Source organism: Bos javanicus, chromosome 3, assembly GCF_032452875.1.
Source record: "Bos javanicus breed banteng chromosome 3, ARS-OSU_banteng_1.0, whole genome shotgun sequence".
NCBI classification, from domain to species: Eukaryota; Metazoa; Chordata; class Mammalia; order Artiodactyla; family Bovidae; genus Bos; species Bos javanicus.
Genome location: NC_083870.1, coordinates 52885798 through 52903496, shown reverse-complemented (window position 1 = coordinate 52903496; position 17699 = coordinate 52885798). Strand labels below are relative to the sequence as shown.

The window sequence follows — 17699 nt, the reverse complement described above, 5'->3', positions numbered from 1 at the left end:
CACACTCTGTCTGACCATTATACAATAATAGCAAGATTTCATGCAAGGGTACAACATTATGCCCATCTGCAATCACAGTCTCTTTGCAAAAATCTCAATTCACACTTCACATGCAGCTAACCTTGTTACCATCCCTTCCTAAATCCATCAGTGTTGCAGCTGCACGTCTTCACAGCCCAACATCTTAAAATTCATCACTTTGGCACCTTAGCATCACTATAGGTCAAGATAAAGAATCCAACCAAGAATAATTAAAGGGCACCCAGATGTTTAGTTTACTTATCTCAAGCCTTCCCTTTAACATATTTGAATTGCCTGTGTGTACTATTTCTTTCATATTTTTAAGATAAGTGCAATGTGATTATTTTAAGGGTAAGAGCCCTGGAACAATACATTTCAGACTTCTTTTTTTTAGAAGTATAGTTCTTTGTAGTTGAAATTTGAACAAGAGGCGTGATAATGAGTAGGTTGAGGGAAGGAAAGGTGTTATCTCATTAAGGTAATTACTAAGACATCCCCACCATTACATCGGTTTGAAAATGTGGCAATTAAAGCGCCCTACATGGGCTCCTGGAGACAAGAGAACAAGACAGTTCTCCTGGAACTTCTGTGTTGCGGTTAATGTGTGTCATGTAAATGAAAGGGTAGACTATTGCTATTTAATCCTTTTTCTCAAGCCCCCACGCCCACCCTCAAACTTCTTTGTGGATTGTGATTTTTTTTTTAACTTAACCTGAATTTAGTTCTGATAAAAGGTGCCATATTGATAGTTCTAGAAGCTAAAGCCTTCCATTTACCCACAGATTAGTTGGAGCACAGAAAAAACAGTAGAGCAACCTAGGCAAGCAACATGTTACCAACCTAAATCAAAAGATACATAACCTTCTTCCCTTCTCTTTAGCTAGGCAAGTCCCCTTCTCTGGTGAAGAACTGCCAAATTCATACTCAAAATCAGGGAAGTTTAACATATACATAAAAAATGTGTAAGTGGTGTTCTTAGGTTACTTTACCACAGCATATACAGGCTCATCACAGCTCTCAATTTACACAGGCTGAATTTGCACTATTCATGAAACCACTTCCTTTGGCCAGTTTCTCCTCTCTCTTGAGCTGGTCATCTTGCTCTTTCATTGCTTCCACAGCCCTAGCTAAGACAAGTACTAAAGTGATATACCAAACATCTAGAATCCTTTCTCCAAAATCTTGGTTTCACACTCATTAAAGCATTATTCATCTCAAAAAATTAAGAAAAACTATCTAAATGGCCAGCGATGAAAGAATGGTTGACTTGACTGTGATAAATTTACAGAAAAGAATCTTATGTTTCAAATATTATACTTACAAAGAGTTTTAAATAATACAGAGATACTTGTATTACTTATGGGAAAAGCATAAATGTTATCCCAGATGAAATATTATAACTATACAAAAATTCACAGCAAAATTCTAGAAACAACAAATTAAATATTAGCAATGGTTTTCTTTGAATGATAGAAAATGAACTTTTTTCTTCTCCCCTTAGTATTTTAAATTTTTTCCACAGTGAACATACATTACTTTTATGATAGAAAAGTTATTTTAATAGATTTTACAAAAATCTTATTTTTTGGTGGGTGTAGTAGGATTTGACCACACAAATTTAATTTCATTAAAATTGAAAGACAAAGCTGTAACACTGTAGTATCTCTTATCTTCCCCCTTTCTATCTTTACAGGAAAAAATGGGAGCAACAGGGATTTAAAGAAAAAATAAATAAATAAATAAATCAAATACATTGTTAAAAAAAAAAAAACCTAGAATAGGTATTAAGCTAGATGACCTTTGAGATTCTTTCCAATCCTGATTGGATTTGGATCAAGATCACTTCAGTTTAAAATCCAATTACTTATTAACGTGGATATTGGAAAATATTCTTTTGCCAAATTTCTGGGCAAAACCAAGAATTGTGTTTCCCCAAGGGGCTGGATCATTCATGGGAGGAAAAGAAAAGCCTGTAAAACATGTTACCAAAGAAAGGATATCCTTCCTGAAATGTCACCAAAGTATGTAGCACTGCTATTAATAAGCAGTGTCTTGAGTAGTTGGGCTTTTTTTTTAATCCTGTTCCAAACTGTTAAGAGTTATATCCAGCAAATTTACAAGCTTAATTCAATTTTTCAGCACGGACATTGGTCAACAGAAATGCTAGGTCTATCACCTTTTGACCCCGTAAAAACCTCCCAATCATATAAAATAACAAAAGTCAGGAGGATAAAAGTAGGCGGGAATGAAGACCCAAACAGACTCTGGGCCTCAGGCCTTAAAAGTCTTCAGGGGCCAGCTGCTGCTGCTAAGTAGCTTCAGTCATGTCCGACTCTGTGACCCCATAGATGGCAGCCCACCAGGCTCCTCTCCCTGGGATTCTCCAGGCAAGAACACTGGAGTGGGTTGCCATTTCCTTCTCCAATGCATGCATGCATGCTAAGTTACTCCAGTCATGTCTGACTCTGTGTGACCCCATGGACAGCAGCCCTCCAGGCTCCTCTGTCCACAGGATTCTCCAGGCAAAAATACTGGAGTGGGTTGCCATTTCCTTCTCCCTCAGGGGCCAGAACTTCCCTCTATTGAATTCACTCACCTGAGGCTTCTCAACAGATCCCCGGGGTCATAGTATCTATTGGAATGAAAGCAGTCATTATTGCTTTACTAAATGAAGTGGAAAAGACATGAGGTGTATTCAAACTCCAATTGAACTTTCAGTTCAGTTCAGTTCAGTCACTCAGTTGTGTCGGACTGGGACCCCAGGGACTGCAACACGCCAGGCCTCCCTGTCCATCACCAACTCCTGGAGCCTACTCAAAGTCGTGGCCGTCGAGTCGGTGATGCCATCCAACCATTTCACCCTCTATCGTCCCCTTCTCCTCCCACCTTCAATCTTCCCCATCATCAGTTCAGTTCAGTTCAGTCGTTCAGTCGTGTCCGACTCTTTGCAACCCCATGAACCGCAGCATGCCAGGCCTCCCTGTCCATCGTCACCAACTGCCGGAGTCTACCCAAATCCATGTCCATTGAGTCGGTGATGCTATTCAACCATCTCATCCTCTGTAGTCCCCTTCTCCTCCTGACCTCAATCCTTCCCAGCATCAGGGTCTTTTCCAATGAGTCAGCTCTTCATATCAGGTAGCCAATGTATTGGAGTTTCAGCTTCAACATCAGTCCTTGCAAGGAACACCCAGGATTGATCTCCTTTAGAATGGACTGGTTGGATCTCCTTGCAGTCCAAGGGACTCTCAAGAGTCTTCTCCAACACCACAGTTCAAAAGCATCAATTCTTCAGTGCTCAGCTTTCTTCACAGTCCAACTCTCACATCCATACATGACCACTGGAAAAACCAGAGCTTTGACTAGATGGACCTTTATTGACAAAGTAATGTCTCTGCTTTTTAATATGCTGTGTAGGTTGGTCATAACTTTCCTTCCAAGGAGTAAGCGTCTTTTAATTTCATGGCTGCAATCATCCCCAGCATCAGGGTCTTTTCAAATCGAACTTTATACCCTGTTAAATATCCTCGAATACCAGACCACCTGACCTGCCTCTTGAGAAACCTATATGCAGATCAGGAAGCAACATTTAGAACTGGACATGGAATAACAGACTGGTTTCAAATAGGAAAAGGAGTACGTCAAGGCTGTATATTGTCACCCTGCTTATTTAACTTATATGCAGAGTACATAATGAGAAACGCTGGACTGGAAGAAACACAAGCTGGAATCAAGATTGCCGGGAGAAATATCAATAACCTCAGATATGCAGATGACACCACCCTTATGGCAGAAAGTGAAGAGGAACTAAAAAGCCTCTTGATGAAAGTGAAAGTGGAGAGTGAAAAAGTTGGCTTAAAGCTCAACATTCAGAAAACGAAGATCATGGCATCTGGTCCCATCACTGCATGGGAAATAGATGGGGAAACAGTGTCAGACTTTATTTTTGGGGGCTCCAAAATCACTGCAGATGGTGATTGCAGCAAATTAAAAGATGCTTACTCCTTGGAAGGAAAGTTATGACCAACCTAGATAGCATATTCAAAAGCAGAGACATTACTTTGCCAACAAAGGTTCATCTAGTCAAGGCTATGGTTTTTCCTGTGGTCATGTATGGAGGTGAGAGTTGGACTGTGAAGAAAGCTGAGCGCTGAAGAATTGATGCTTTTGAACTGTGGTGTTGGAGAAGACTCTTGAGAGTCCCTTGGACTGCAAGGAGATCCAACCAGTCCATTCTAAAGGAGATCAGTCCTGGGTGTTCATTGGAAGGACTGATGCTGAAGCTGAAACTCCAATACTTTGGCCACCTCATTCAAAGAGTTGACTCATTGGAAAAGACTCTGATGCTGGGAGGGATTGGGGGCAGGAGGAGAAGGGGACGACAGAGGATGAGATGGCTGGTTGGCATTACCGACTCGATGGACATGAGTTTGGGTGAACTCCGGGAGTTGGTGATGGACAGGGAGGCCTGGCGTGCTGCGATTCATGGGGTCGCAAAGAGTCGGACACGACTGAGCGACTGAACTGAAATATCTTTGGGGGAGGACTTTGGACAGGTGAAAATAACTGGGCCTTCCATAAGGATTGGAGAAAGAAATGGCAACCCACTCCACTGTTCTTGCCTGGAAAAATCCTATGGACGGAACAACCTGGCAGGCTGTATGTAGTCCATGGGGTCGCAAAGAGTCGGACACAACTGAGGGACTAACACTCCATAAGGATAAATAGGCCACGAGAATCTCGGGAAGCTGCATGTCATTCCCTAGGTATCGTCAAAGATTTTAACCCAAAGGGACAACAAGACAGGGGTAAAAGAAATGGGTAACATTAGTGTGGGCCTGTTTGCTACAACTGACCCCCTAAAAAATTCCGGCTGCAAGCAGAACGAACAGTAGGCGGAAAAAGGGAAAATCCTACCTGCCGCAGCAAGGCCGCTTTCTTTCCTTTGATCTGATTGGGCACGGAATCTTTCGTGTGCTCTGATTGGGCACGGCTGAGGTGGGCGGGTCAAAAGCTGCCACGTGACAGGGATGGGTGCAGTTGTTCCCACTAAAGACCAGGCTTTTGGAGATATGCTCTGAAGTAAATCTAGAGAAACTCGGGGGGGTGGGGGTAGAAGGGGGACTCGGGGGGTGGGAGATCCACAATACAGATTGCCAGAAATTTCAAAAGCAATCCAAAATAGAAGACAAAATGAATTACCGCATACTCGCATTTATCCATTTATGTTTTATGTGATTTTCTGGTCTAATCTATTGATGCATAGCAATGAATGATTATATGACAGCTACGCATTTATTCGCATATGAGTATGTGTAATGTAATGCCACAGTGTATTCACTCAGGGCTAGTGAAAAAGTAGGTGTCCCTTTGAAATCCTCTTAATCTAAGGGTAACAGTTTTGTAAGTTTCTATCAATGGGACCTGTGTTGGAAATAGGGCAGATGAATAATAATTTGAGGTCTCTAAGTGATTATAGCCCTACTTCCAATGGACATCTCCATCTATTAATATCTGGGTTAGAACTTCCCTGCCCATAGGTCTGCAGATGCCCAGCTTGGGGGTGTGAGAATGCTAAGAGTTGGTGCAAGAGGAAGTTGAACAATCTGATCCTTATTGGATCTTTCAGAAATTATGGCATGCCTGTTTTCTCAAATGAGGAGTATTAGGAAAATCAAAATTTTCGTATTAGATCACTAGAAAGTAATTTACTAGCAGTTCAGTCAACCAGGAAACTGTGAGAAAGAGACCTACTATGGTCTCTTCACTTGAACAAGCCCCACATCTGAAAGCTATAAACAGTACCTTAACTTCCCTATGGTAGTTCCTATGGTAGGAAGTGAGTAGCACCGACTTCCATATCCTTTTCCTAACACTCTATCAGCCAACTGGCTTTAGAAAGTAGAAATAGACTATTATTCCATAATGGGCATTCTAATTGTGTGGTATAGGAGCTGTGGGACAATGCACTATCACTAATTCCTCTCTCCTTAGGCAGTGGTATAAATACACATTGCTCCAAAGAAAACTTTTTCTCCGGTTTCACATAACCATGCACACCTTGGAATACCTTCTCCAGTCCCTGAATGTACTGGGAGCTCCCCCAATGGTGCCTGGCTTTCAAATGTGGGTAACCCACGATCCAGCTAAAAGTCTCTGTCAACATCTAAATTCCACTCAGCATTTCCATTCCTCTAATTCTAAAGGGAAAGAGGAAGAGGAGAGCCAGAGAGGCAGTAGAGGGGGTGGGGATAATCAACAATGAGGAGTTGGCTTCCTAGACCTGAGGGAAAATCTGAAGGGAGACGTTCATTTGCAACCTTGAGGCCTTGGGGGTGGGGGAGTGTTTGAAGTGGGATACAGATAGGAGCTTCTACTTGGGCAACGATTATTTTATCATCTTCACAGGAGGACGCTTCGTATTTTCTCCCAAGCCTAGTGAGATGTGAGAACAGGGGACCCAGCTCTGTAGGGCCTGCGCAGGCACCTTTCGTGAAAGTATTTAAATTCCTGTCCCTGATCTCTACAGCCCCTGTCCTGATGCACTCATTTCTCCGACACCGTCTGTAACGGGGATCAGGAACTTGGGGCCGCCGGGCTGTCCGGGGTTGGGTGAGGTGGGGATCGCAGAGGCCCGGCCTGGGCGCGCTCCGCTGGAGACCCAGAGCGCAGCCGGCCGGCGATGGAGGGACATGGGAACCGCGGCATAAATAACGGGCTGCAATGTGTGTGTGTGTTGCTGGGAGTGGGAAAGAGGATCCCACTTCCAGGGCTTCTTCACTGAAGAATCGGCGGGCAGACGCAGAGGTGGGTGGGGGCGGAAATCCCTCAACTCCACAAAGTGACAAAAGCCCTTTTTATCATACAAGTTCAATCTCGGGCTCGCGAAGGTCCTCCTTTTTCAGTGGAGCTCCTGCGGGGTCGACCCGCTATCCCAAACCAGATAGTAACGGGAGCTGGGAGAGTCCCAAAACCGGGGAAAGGAGACGCGAGGTGGAAAAGCAGTGGAAATCCGGGCCTCAGCTTAACGCTACCTGCAGGGCGGCCGCCTCAGGAGTGCTTCTCCTGGGCTTCCATCGACCGAGGCGGCGGTTCGCTGAGCAAAGTCGGGGCTGCGCTAGCCGAGAAAGTAAAAACAAACAAACAACAAAAGAATGCCATTGAGAGCCGTTCCACTGGCGACTGCGCTACGGCCGCGGCGCAGGGGCTTCGAAGCGGCAGAACTGAGGCCCCTCTCCTTCCCAGTCGGCTTTCGCTAAGAACTTATTAAATAGGGACGGTTTAGAGTTGATCTGTCACTGAGCACTACTTACCCCAAGATCTTTTGGGTTTTGAATTACTTTATTGATCTGAAGATTTTGTTCTTTGGAAAGTGACCCTGTTTGGTCTTAGAGCTAATCAGGAAGCGCTGCCAGGGAGGGTGCTTTGTAATCACCTCGCAGACCTCCCCCGCGGGCGCCGCCGACCCTTCCCGGGTGCGCCCCCTGCGGTCGCCTAGGCTTTGCGGGGAACCCTCCAGCCTCCGGCAGTTTGCTCCACCGCTCGCCCAAGGAGCTGTCTGTGGTGCTAGGAGAGAGAAACTGGAGAGGGAGGCCCAAGGAGAGAAAGAAGGTGGAGAAACTGAGAATGCGAGGTTGGCTGGGGCCGTCCACACAGCAACACTAAGACTGACAGGGACTTTCAGAATTCAGCTGGAAGAAGGGGAGGGGAAAAGTCCCTTCTGGGTCATCTCATCGCCCTGAGACAGATGACCTGGTTTTCCAATGCGATAGGCCAGTGATACCTCCCTTTTTCTGAACACACACATCCCTAACCCCACACACTTACCCCTACTAAGCACCGGGGGTGTTCTACCTTCCAGAAGGGAGGGGCACACAGGCCCCCAACTCCAGGGAAGGAGGCGTCGGTAGAGAGGAAGGCTGGAACTGGCCAAGAAGCTGGACAAAGACCTAGTGAAAGCTCAAGAAGCCTCGAGGCACTGTTCCAGGGTCCGTGAGGTAAACCCTGGAGAAGCCCCCACTCACCCTTCTGCCTAATTGCCTAGCCAACAACCAAAACACAGGACAAACCAGCTTTCCCACACCAAGAATTCATCGCAGAGGAGGAAGCATCAGTTCCCTAGGAGGCTCGGCTCTGCCCCTGATATGCCCACCAGTGATAAAAAGTCAGTCTCTTTCCAAGCATGTTGACTTCAAGGCATGTCTGGCTTTTTAGAAAACCAAGCAGCTCTCTTCCAGTATATTTTTGTAACCACATTGCTTAATAAGGACTAAAGTTTCTTTCCCCCTGGGGAGAGCTTTTCCAAATATTTTTAGAAAGTTAAAAATATAACAAAACAAGCTGCCTGTTTAAAGAGGGGAGGTGGGATTCAGCAGACTCCTGGGGAAGGGCTGCTTAGGCAGGAGTCAGATGGCAGGGAGGGAGGAGGAGGAAAGTCTTGGTTTGCGGTAAGCAGTTTTATTTGCAATGGAGGGAATCAGCTGTCTAATTTGCCATCCTGTGGGCTTTCATTTTAAGGGGTGGAGCAAAAATAAACTGATACAAGGTGTTAAGTATATTTGCTGGAGGCATGGAGGCAAGCAGCAATCATTACTTTGCAACTCATTGAAAATTGTTGGCTGGGGTTAGAATGGCTGGCTGCTAGGTGGGGAGTTAACTTGTTTCACACTCACTACCAATTAGTGCTAGGTTTGCTGGAGTCTCAGAGCTGATTTTACAGAGAGCAAGTTTAAGGGGTCTTTGTGTTTAAACACCTCTCCGAAACAAGTGGGTTTTTTTTTTCCCCTGTGTTTCTGTAGCAAGGAAAGAATGCCCCTGAAAATCCCTGTTTTGCCAGTCCCCAACTTAATCAAAGAAGCAATCCAAATGGAGCAAGCAGTAGAGTGTCCTTCTGACACCAGCTGAAGGTGGGAAAAAGAAAAGAAGTGCAGCTCCCAGGACCAGAAGACCTCTGAGCCTCCACAACTAACTCTGGATCTCCCTGGTGAAAAGACCTTTGTCTGTTATCCTGTTCCTTGCTTTTTTTCGGAAAACCTGGTGTTGCACTCCTCACCTTTTAGCCAACCTCCCTACTTTGTTGGGCAGGCACAGACAGAAGGACTTCTTTTGAGAAAACAGACTTTTGCATTTGACTTCTAAGCAGTAGTTTGGGAACATTTGAATAGAAGGGCACCTGCTGAGGTGCCCCTTGTAGTACTGCTACAGAAAGAAAAAAATGAAAAGAAGGGATCCAGCACTCAACTTTCTCCCTGGGACAACAATCCTACCACCACATCACACACACACACACACACACACACACTCACTCCATTTGCTACCTTCTATGCAACAGGAAATCACCAAAACAAATTTAAAAGGGAATTGACACTTTCAGCGGCATGGTTTAGGGGGTGAAAGAAAACATGGTTTTAAAGCAAAAACACATTTGGGAGGACTCTGGTAGATCTAGACTAATTGCTAGCAACAGTGGAATAGGAGGTTAATTAAGAAACCTTGGTCCCTGTAGACATGGTGTTTCCCCCTTCATTGTGCATGTTTGGAGTCCCAGTTTGGCCTTGAGAGTGAAGGGGTAGCTGGCAGGCTCCCCAGCAGAGTGGTTGGCCGGCTGCTGGTAGCAGATGGGTTCTATGATTTTGTTTATATTTGAAGGTTTGTTTATGTGCTTTTCCCAACTGAACTTGAGGTCATTCTTAGTAGGGAACTTTGAATGTGTGAGCACCAATGAATTCTCAGCTCCCCCTTTCCCCCAAAGATGATCAGCCCTGGGGCCAGTGCAGACAGAAGCTGTAGCACCGCCTCCCCCCCACCTCCGACCCTCAGGTCCTGGAAAGTGCCTTTTTAGACCCAGGTGGACCATTTAAGGACCTGAAGTATTTAAACATGATTGTAAAATCCAACAGCAGCTAAGATAGAACAAGGAGAGTCTGCTGACTGTCCAGGCAATGGGCATTCCCACTAGACACAGTGGTGCCCAGTTTCCAGCCTAGCCCAGCTGTTTGAGTTTGTACCGGCTCAGCGGGAAGAAAATGAGAAGGGCCAGTCCAGACCCTTTTTGTTAGAATCAAACAAGACCACGACCATTTTTAAAGCAAACTGATGAGCTGGAGATAAATCACTCCCTAATTAGCCAAAGTCTGATCGAGGTGCCCAAGGCAATTTCTTCCTGGATTTCACCTCTTTCTTTCCTTCTTCTTTCCCACTCCTCCCCAACACACACTCCCACAGCACTCCACATTTTTAAAAAATGTTTTTATAACTCTACTAAGATTCAAACATCAGAGAAAGTTGGAAAATGGGTCTGGATGTGTTTTAGCTGCAAGTCTTACTCCTTTGACTACATACTAGGGCCAGAGTGAAGACAGAGATGTGAAGATGCCCAGATGGGGATTCAACTCTCTGACAACGGGAGAAGTGACCTCAAGCCTGGAGAAGGTGGGAGTAGCCCCGGAACAGTACAACCATCCCCTTTCAGTTCTGCCTCCCCTAGTCGGGAGTGCTCAGCCTCTTGGGAGCTAGTAAGGGAGGGAGGTCTAGGGCTGAGGTCAGGCTCTGGATGAGGTGAGGCTCTGGCCAAGGTGCTAAGAGTATTACACACCGGTTCTCACACACTGATACACACTCCCAAAACAAGCAGCTGACCTACACTATCCTCTGGCCTCTTATTTAGTGGTCCCCAACGATCCAGGGACGCGCATAAAAAGCTCAGCACACCTGTCTCGGCCAGAGTTGCATTCCGCTCTAGGCATCCCATCACAGCCAACTCACCAGGGCAAGAGGCTCGGTGCGGGGCTAGGGGTTGGATGCCCGCCGGGGAACAAGAAGGCAGGGATCAAAGCACAACCAGGGTTTGTTAGCCAGGCCTCTCCGAGTCCCTGGGGCACCCTAATTGCGCGCCCTACAGCCTCCTGCTTGCAGGCTGTCCCACCACGCGGGCGCCGGCCTTGGGCTGAAGAACAGCTGCGCGGCCCGCACGTCTGCCCGCCCACCGCCCAGCTCCTGCCGGCGTCTCTGCTGCCCAGCGCTCCGGACCCTCACCGCTGAGAGGAGCCCTAGGAGAAGGAGGAATGGCGGTCAGACTCGGTTCGGCTGCAGCTGCCAGGCCAGCCGGGGCAGCAAGGAAAGTTGGTTGCCTATTTGGCCAGCAAGCCTACAAGCACAGATTTTCTCTTGCGGCCTCACGAACTGCTCTGAAATCATCCACTTAAAAAGAAAAAAAAATCACACGTACCAAATTAACGGCTCGGAAGAGCCCAACATGAAAAATGGAGCTGTTTTTACCCAAGTCAACCCAACGTCTTTATAGATGTTGTAAATTCCTAATATTCCGGAAGGGACTTTGGGTAATTCTAAATCAAGTGACACATTTCATCATAGTACACTCTGCTTTAGTAAAATCAGCTCCCTCGGATTTCATCACTTGTTAAAAAAAGATAAACTTTATTTCTGTAATTTTCAATCACCAAAAAATCTATATTTTTGTCTAAGCATTTATTTTACTGAATCAAAAAGACATGAAAAGAAAAATCATGTTTTACTAAGGTATATAAGTGACTCTTTTTTGGACAACATATAATAAATATGATATATCACTTATCACTCAGTATTTCAAATGTACATTTTTTTTCATATTATGGAGCATGCCACTTTTCCAAAAGAAAAAAGGTCATGAGAATTCAGTGCAAAGTTCTCAGTTACCCTCCTCTTTTCTCTGGGCCAGACGGAATGTCCACAGCAACGCCCTCTGCCTTGGAATCTGAGGCTGTTCATCTACAATTCTCTCTGCCTGTGCAGTTTCCTCTCCTTGCCCTTCTTTCTTCCCTCCTTACCCCACCCCCCACCCTCCCTCCTCCTTGTCCCTAAAGTCATTTTTAAAAAGAACTTGAGGTTTTTGTTTTTGTTGATGTTTTCACTTACTGGTCGCACTCTGTGTGGGGTCAGCATTTTCGCCAGTCACACTGCTGTGGGGGAGCTTTCCAGCCCTGTCTCTGGGGGTGGGGAGATGAAGTGCGGAGGGCTGGCACTTTCGGGGGGACCCCCGCCCACTGCTGAGCATCTTCCTCTCTCACTTCTTTACTTCCTGGTAGACTGCAAGGGAGGGCAGACTGCCTGGTTGGGGGAGAGGAGGGGCAGCTGTCCTGGTCAGGGAGGGGACAGGGAGGGTCTGCAGGCTCGCTCTTCACCGGGGGTGTGGGGTACCTGGGATGGGGTTGGACAAGGGGTTGAGGGCCGGCTGTCCCCCGGGCCCCAGGCCGTGGATGAGCACTCGGGGCACCAGGGGCCGCTGCAGCTGGGGATGGGGCGCGGGAGGAGTCCGGTACATGCTGCTGTACATGGCGGCAGCGGCCGCCGCCGCGGTCGTGCTGTCCATGCTGCCCAGCAGGCTTGGGTGGTAGAAATAAGGCGATGGAAACATCCTCTGCAGTGCCGAGTAATTCCCCGCCTCAGCCAGCAGCTCCAGGCCCACCGCGGTCTGCCGCTTCCACTTGGTCCTGAAAAAAAAACAGACGTGCATGCACCCCGCGGCTGGGGGCACAGTCCAGGCCCCAAGGCCCGTTCTCTCCCCTACTGGCCTCTTCTTCCTCGGGGAGGACAAGGAGGACTTAGAGAGTGCTGAGAATCGGGAAGGAACCACACCTCCTGGCCCCCATCCCACCCTCTCCCTCACAGAATCACCCAAATCCAAGCTGGCTTCCCAAACAGACATTCATAAATAAAATTCCCCAAGCTTTGCTGCCTTCTCCGGACGTTTTGCTCTGCTGTTGCCACCCTTATAGTTTGGCTACTTGCGGAAACTTCTCTAGAGATCAACTGAGACCACTCTTTCTATGGCAGTCTTCTTCCTCCCTCCTTTAATTCTCTTCCCCAAGTGGCTCCCCAACAATCCCAGAGTGTATGCTCTCTGCCCTCCCCCTTTCCTCCAGACCGAGTGAGAAGAAACCGCGAACAAAGGGACACAGAGGCTCTTGGGCCTGGGACCCCTGCCCCTTTTGGTCCCCAAGGCTGTGGAGACACATCTCTCTCATCAGCCTGACAGGACCTTACAGCAGGCGGGCGGCTCAGAGTGAGGAAGGTGACAAGGTTTCAAAACGGAATTCGTTTGAGGGAGGGCTCTCCCAAGGGGACAGTACCTCGGGGCCATTCTAGGAGGGGAAAAATGCATTTCAAAATCTTGTCTCCTCTGGGAGAGAGTAACAATTAAAACCTGTGATCCGCTTTTCTTGGTTTCCTCCCTCCCCCACCGCACCCCCACTAGGAAGAAGAGGCAGCAGGCCTTTGCTCACATGCCTCCTGAAGGAACTCAGGGCTGGTGGGCCCTCCATACCCGGCAGCTCCAGCCAAATTAATAAACATGTCGCCCATTTTAAATTGGCGACAAATGACACTAATGTTTTCCGACAGAATTAGGGTGGCTGAAACCGTATGTAATGAGACAGAAAATTATGGTAAAGATGACAACTGGATGGGCATTTCCAACCACACTTATGGACGATTAGAACACAAACGAGGGAAAAGGCGGGAGAGAGAAAATCGAGACAAGGGAGACAACCGTCAGGCTTAGAAACCCGGCATAACCTCGGCCCCAGATTGCCGGGTTTGGGTGTTCGCACTGCAGTTCAGGGGCCTACAAGTACTGCCAGCTCCTTTCCTAATTTCCTTTCAAGGGAAGCTGTGGTTCCTGGAGGGCTCTGACGTGGCCAGAATAGGGGACAGACCCTCAGTCTAGATGCCTGACTGGCTGCCAACCCTAACCTTCCTCCAGGCTGCCTCACAGGCCAGGCAAGGACTTTTAAGCCGAGGCCAGTAGGTCCGCTCTTCAGAACAGCTATAGCCAGATTTAGTGACTGGTTATAGATATTTGGAGCCATCCTGGGGCAGGCCCAAAAGGGTGCAGTGCATCGGTTTTATGGGCCTGAGTGTCTGCTACACAGATGTCTCGATTTAAGAAGGTGTGGCTTGATTGATTTGGAGGCAAAGTGGGAGATATTTCAGCCACTCAGATTTGAGAGAGAAAAACAGCATACATGAAAGACACTTAGAAGTGCAAAATTCTCCAAACTCCAGCTACTCATCACCTGGGAGGTATGGCTAATCCCTACTCCAGTCTGAAAACCCCCCAACTGCCCACTCCAGGCCCTCTGACTCCCTAGTGACTCCGAGGCCACATGGGATGGAAGACTGGTGTAGTTGTCTTGACCCAGATGACCAGATGCCTCTGCTCCCCACCACAGCCTCCCTTACCTGCGGTTCTGGTACCAGGTCTTGACCTGGGTATCAGTGAGGTTGAGTGCAGCCGCCAGGTCCATGCGATCCTGCACACTCAGGTACTTCTGTCGTTCAAAGCTACGCTCCAGTTGATTGAGTTGGTGGTCGGAGAAAGCCGTCCTGGCTTTACGAGGCTTTTTGGCTCTCACAGGGGGACTCTCTCGGCTACTTGAAATCTCCCGGTCTCCTTCCTCCTTTGTTCCTACACAGAAATCCAGACATAGCCTTGAGGTAGCCTGGAATGGGGAAGGATGGACTGTCCTCCTGGCACACACTTCTACATTCCCAAGCCAGTCACTGGTCTGAGGGGAGCAGGGGGGCTATATTCTGCCATCTTCCTTATACACATACTTGAGCCTTAGCCAGGATGGAGAAAGAGGACCAACTGCTAGCTATTGAATGTGGAGCCTCGTGCAGAGCTCCTAAAAGGCTTCAAAAAGAGTGTTGAATCTTCCCATCTTTGGAAATGGAAAAATACTTTATGATAAAGGGTCCTTTTCCTAATTGTTTCCTTGACTGAGGAAGACCCTGTCCCTTTCTTTTACTGTTTTCGCTCTGACTTCGTATGTTCTGATTTATTAGGTTTTAAAAGATCTTTCAACTTTTCTTTTTTGATGAGGGGGTACCTTTTTCATTTTACTTCTTCTGTTTACTAAAAGTTATAGGCATTTGTTTTCCTTTTTCAGTTGCACTTGGGAAATGTTGGCTCTCTGCAACTGCTTGCATCGGGTCTCTTAAAGCTTCAGAAAGAATGTCTCCCAGACACTGCGTTCAGCTCAAAATCACTGAGCCCATCCAGGTGACAGCCCAGAGATTTCCGGATTCTATTTGTCAACTTTGGTTTTCTACTGAAATGCTGGGAAATCGATATGTCAATCCCTCTCTGTTTGTACCCGTTTTTTGCTTCACTCCTTGATCTTCCCTGCAGGAAGAACAATAATCTCTCTAATTGACCCACTGGGGAGGTTGGTGCACAAAAAAATCGCCAGACCAGACTGTACATCTGTTTTGGGCACTATTATGCTAATGCTACAATAGTAAAATGAAGAGGCAATATCCTACCTTCCAGAGAGCACACATCTTTCCCAGAGATGACAAAGATTAGTAATAATCAACTTATCAGTAAAGGGGAAAAAAGAACTCGCCTTGGATATTAAAACTCTTGCCATGCAAAGACCAGAACACTTATGAAATTTTCTGGTGAGAAAATGGAAAAAGGGAGTTGAAGGACAATTCCATTGCCATCTTCTGATTTTACAAAAATAGACATTCAATTACATAAAATTTTATTCATAAATGCAACCTCCCAATTACTTGTTAAGAGCCAAAACTCTGAGTGAAATACACATATTTAGTTAGGGCTATGGAGTAGGAAGGGTATTTTTAAAAATTGAAACACTAATTATAATCTTTTACCGTGTGGCCTTCCCTATATTAATCACTATGTAATAATTTTTTTTAAGTTGCTCTGTTAATCAACTCGGCATTTTTTCCTTCACTATATCTGATAATTCCTGTGCGGGTGTTTAGAAAATACTATGTGTGGGAGGAACGCAATAATTTGCATTAAAAAATAAACACCACGTTGTGAACACACCCGTAGGCACTACGAAATTTGAAAGAACTTCCCGTCAGATCCCCTCCGCCTGACCCCTTCCTAATAAATTAAAATGAAGTAAAACAAAGGAAGGAGCTGGTGGCGGTGAGGGTTGGGGATGTAGAAATGTTAACAATAAACAGAACTTGGGACGAGTGCCCAAATCGCACGCCCCGGCCTCCCTCTCGCTTGCAGTTTTTGACTGTGGCCGGATCGCCTTGGAAGCTGAGAATCGCCTTCGGATCCCATCAGAGATTCGCGCGAGACGGAAGGGGAGCAGGAGGAGGAGAAGCTAAACGGCCCAGGGAGCCGAGGCGGCGGGACTCACCGTGGCATTTGACGTCGCTCTGGGACTCTTCCCGCTTGTCCAGTTTGGTTTTGCTGTCCTCCTGCTCCAGCTTTGGCCTGAAGCTCTCGTGCGCTGCATTGCTCTCCTGCTTTGGGGTGTGGTGGGGAGAGGAGACGCTGGTGCTGTACGGTGCACACGCCGCCAGAGGTTTGCTGTCGCCCAAGATGTCCTTAATTAAAAAAGAAGAGGTGGAAGTCCTGGGGGCCGAGGCGGCCGAGCCCAGCTGCTGGGCCGCTGGCGGCGGCGGCGGCTGCTGCTGCTGCTGGGGCGAAGGCTGCAAACTTTGCGTAGGGGCCGCGGCTGGCGGAGGCTGCTGGCTGTGGTGCAGGTGGTGGTGATGCTGGGGCCCGTCCGCTATCAGATGCGGTTCCGGGGGCTCCATGGTGACCGAGATGGGAGAGGAAGGCGCCGTTCCTACGGTATCAATCTCCGAACAGGGGGACGGAGTGGCCTGACTCCTAAAATCCGCGGTCCTGGCCTCGCCGAGCGGGCGGAAATCTCCATTCATCATGCCTGGGCTGCCCGAACTGGCACTGGACAAAATCGTGTCTATTCCAAAACTCGACCCGCTGGCCCCTTCCATTGTTGTCGTTTCTACATGAGGTCCACACCACTCCGCCGCCGCCTCGACCAAGCAAAGGAAGCTATCGATCGTTCAAACAAAATAACACTAAACAATGTTGTCGCCGCTTAAAAAAAAAAAAAAGTGGGGCGGGAGGAAAGGAAGGATAATTGGGAGGTGGCAATCCGTGGACACTTTCGACACTTTTTGTTTTTTTTTTTACCCTAATGAAAAAAGGGGGAGTTGGGAGAAAAGAAGATAGAGGGGGAAAGTTACAAAAATTGTTGAGGAAGCACCGAGCGTGCGCTCCAGGAACGATAGCGCACGTGGGACGGCGGTGGCAACGCAGGGGACCCAGACGGAGGCGAGGCAGCAGGAGGTGACCCCGACACCGCCGCCGCTGCCGCCACCGCCAGGGTCTGCCCACAGCCTGGCACCAGGCGGCAGCGGCGGCGACGGACGTGGCAGGTGCAGCGACCGTGAAGCCCGGGCGGCCGCGCGCCCTCGGAGCTGCCCGGCGGCTCCCCGAAGTAGCTGCCGCGCGCGACCCGGCCGCCCCGGAGACGAGTTTCTGAACTTTCTTGGAAAGTTGTGGAGCAGACACTGCCGCGACGTTCGCGGCAACAAGAGGAGAAGGGAAAAAAAGGAGCAGGCGCAGGCGGAGGAGGTAGCGGAGACGCGGCGCCGAGCGACTCCCGCCGCTGCCGGGCGCGTTCGCTTGTAATCCGGCGGCGAGCGGGCGGCGCCGACCCCCTCCCGTGACGTCACGGCCACTGCCGCTGCTCCCCGAGCCTCGCCGGGCCCGCGCCCCCGCCGCCGAGGCCGCGCGCCGGGCCCCGCGCCCCCATTGGCCGCGCCCGCGCTAGCGAGCGACGTCGACGTGCCAGGAGCCAATGGGCGCTCGACTC

General features: G+C 48.2%; 1 protein-coding gene across 1 annotated transcript; it reads right to left on the bottom strand.

Moving 5' to 3' along the window:
* Positions 1-11503: 11503 nt before the first annotated feature.
* On the bottom strand, positions 11504-17494 carry BARHL2 (BarH like homeobox 2). The gene is made up of 3 exons (XM_061411280.1): positions 16209-17494; positions 14260-14485; positions 11504-12509 (listed from the first exon to the last, which is right to left on the bottom strand). Exons 1-3 carry the CDS (start codon positions 16810-16812, stop codon positions 12197-12199), a joined length of 1143 nt encoding a protein of 380 aa, XP_061267264.1. The 5' UTR covers positions 16813-17494; the 3' UTR covers positions 11504-12196.
* Positions 17495-17699: the final 205 nt, after the last annotated feature.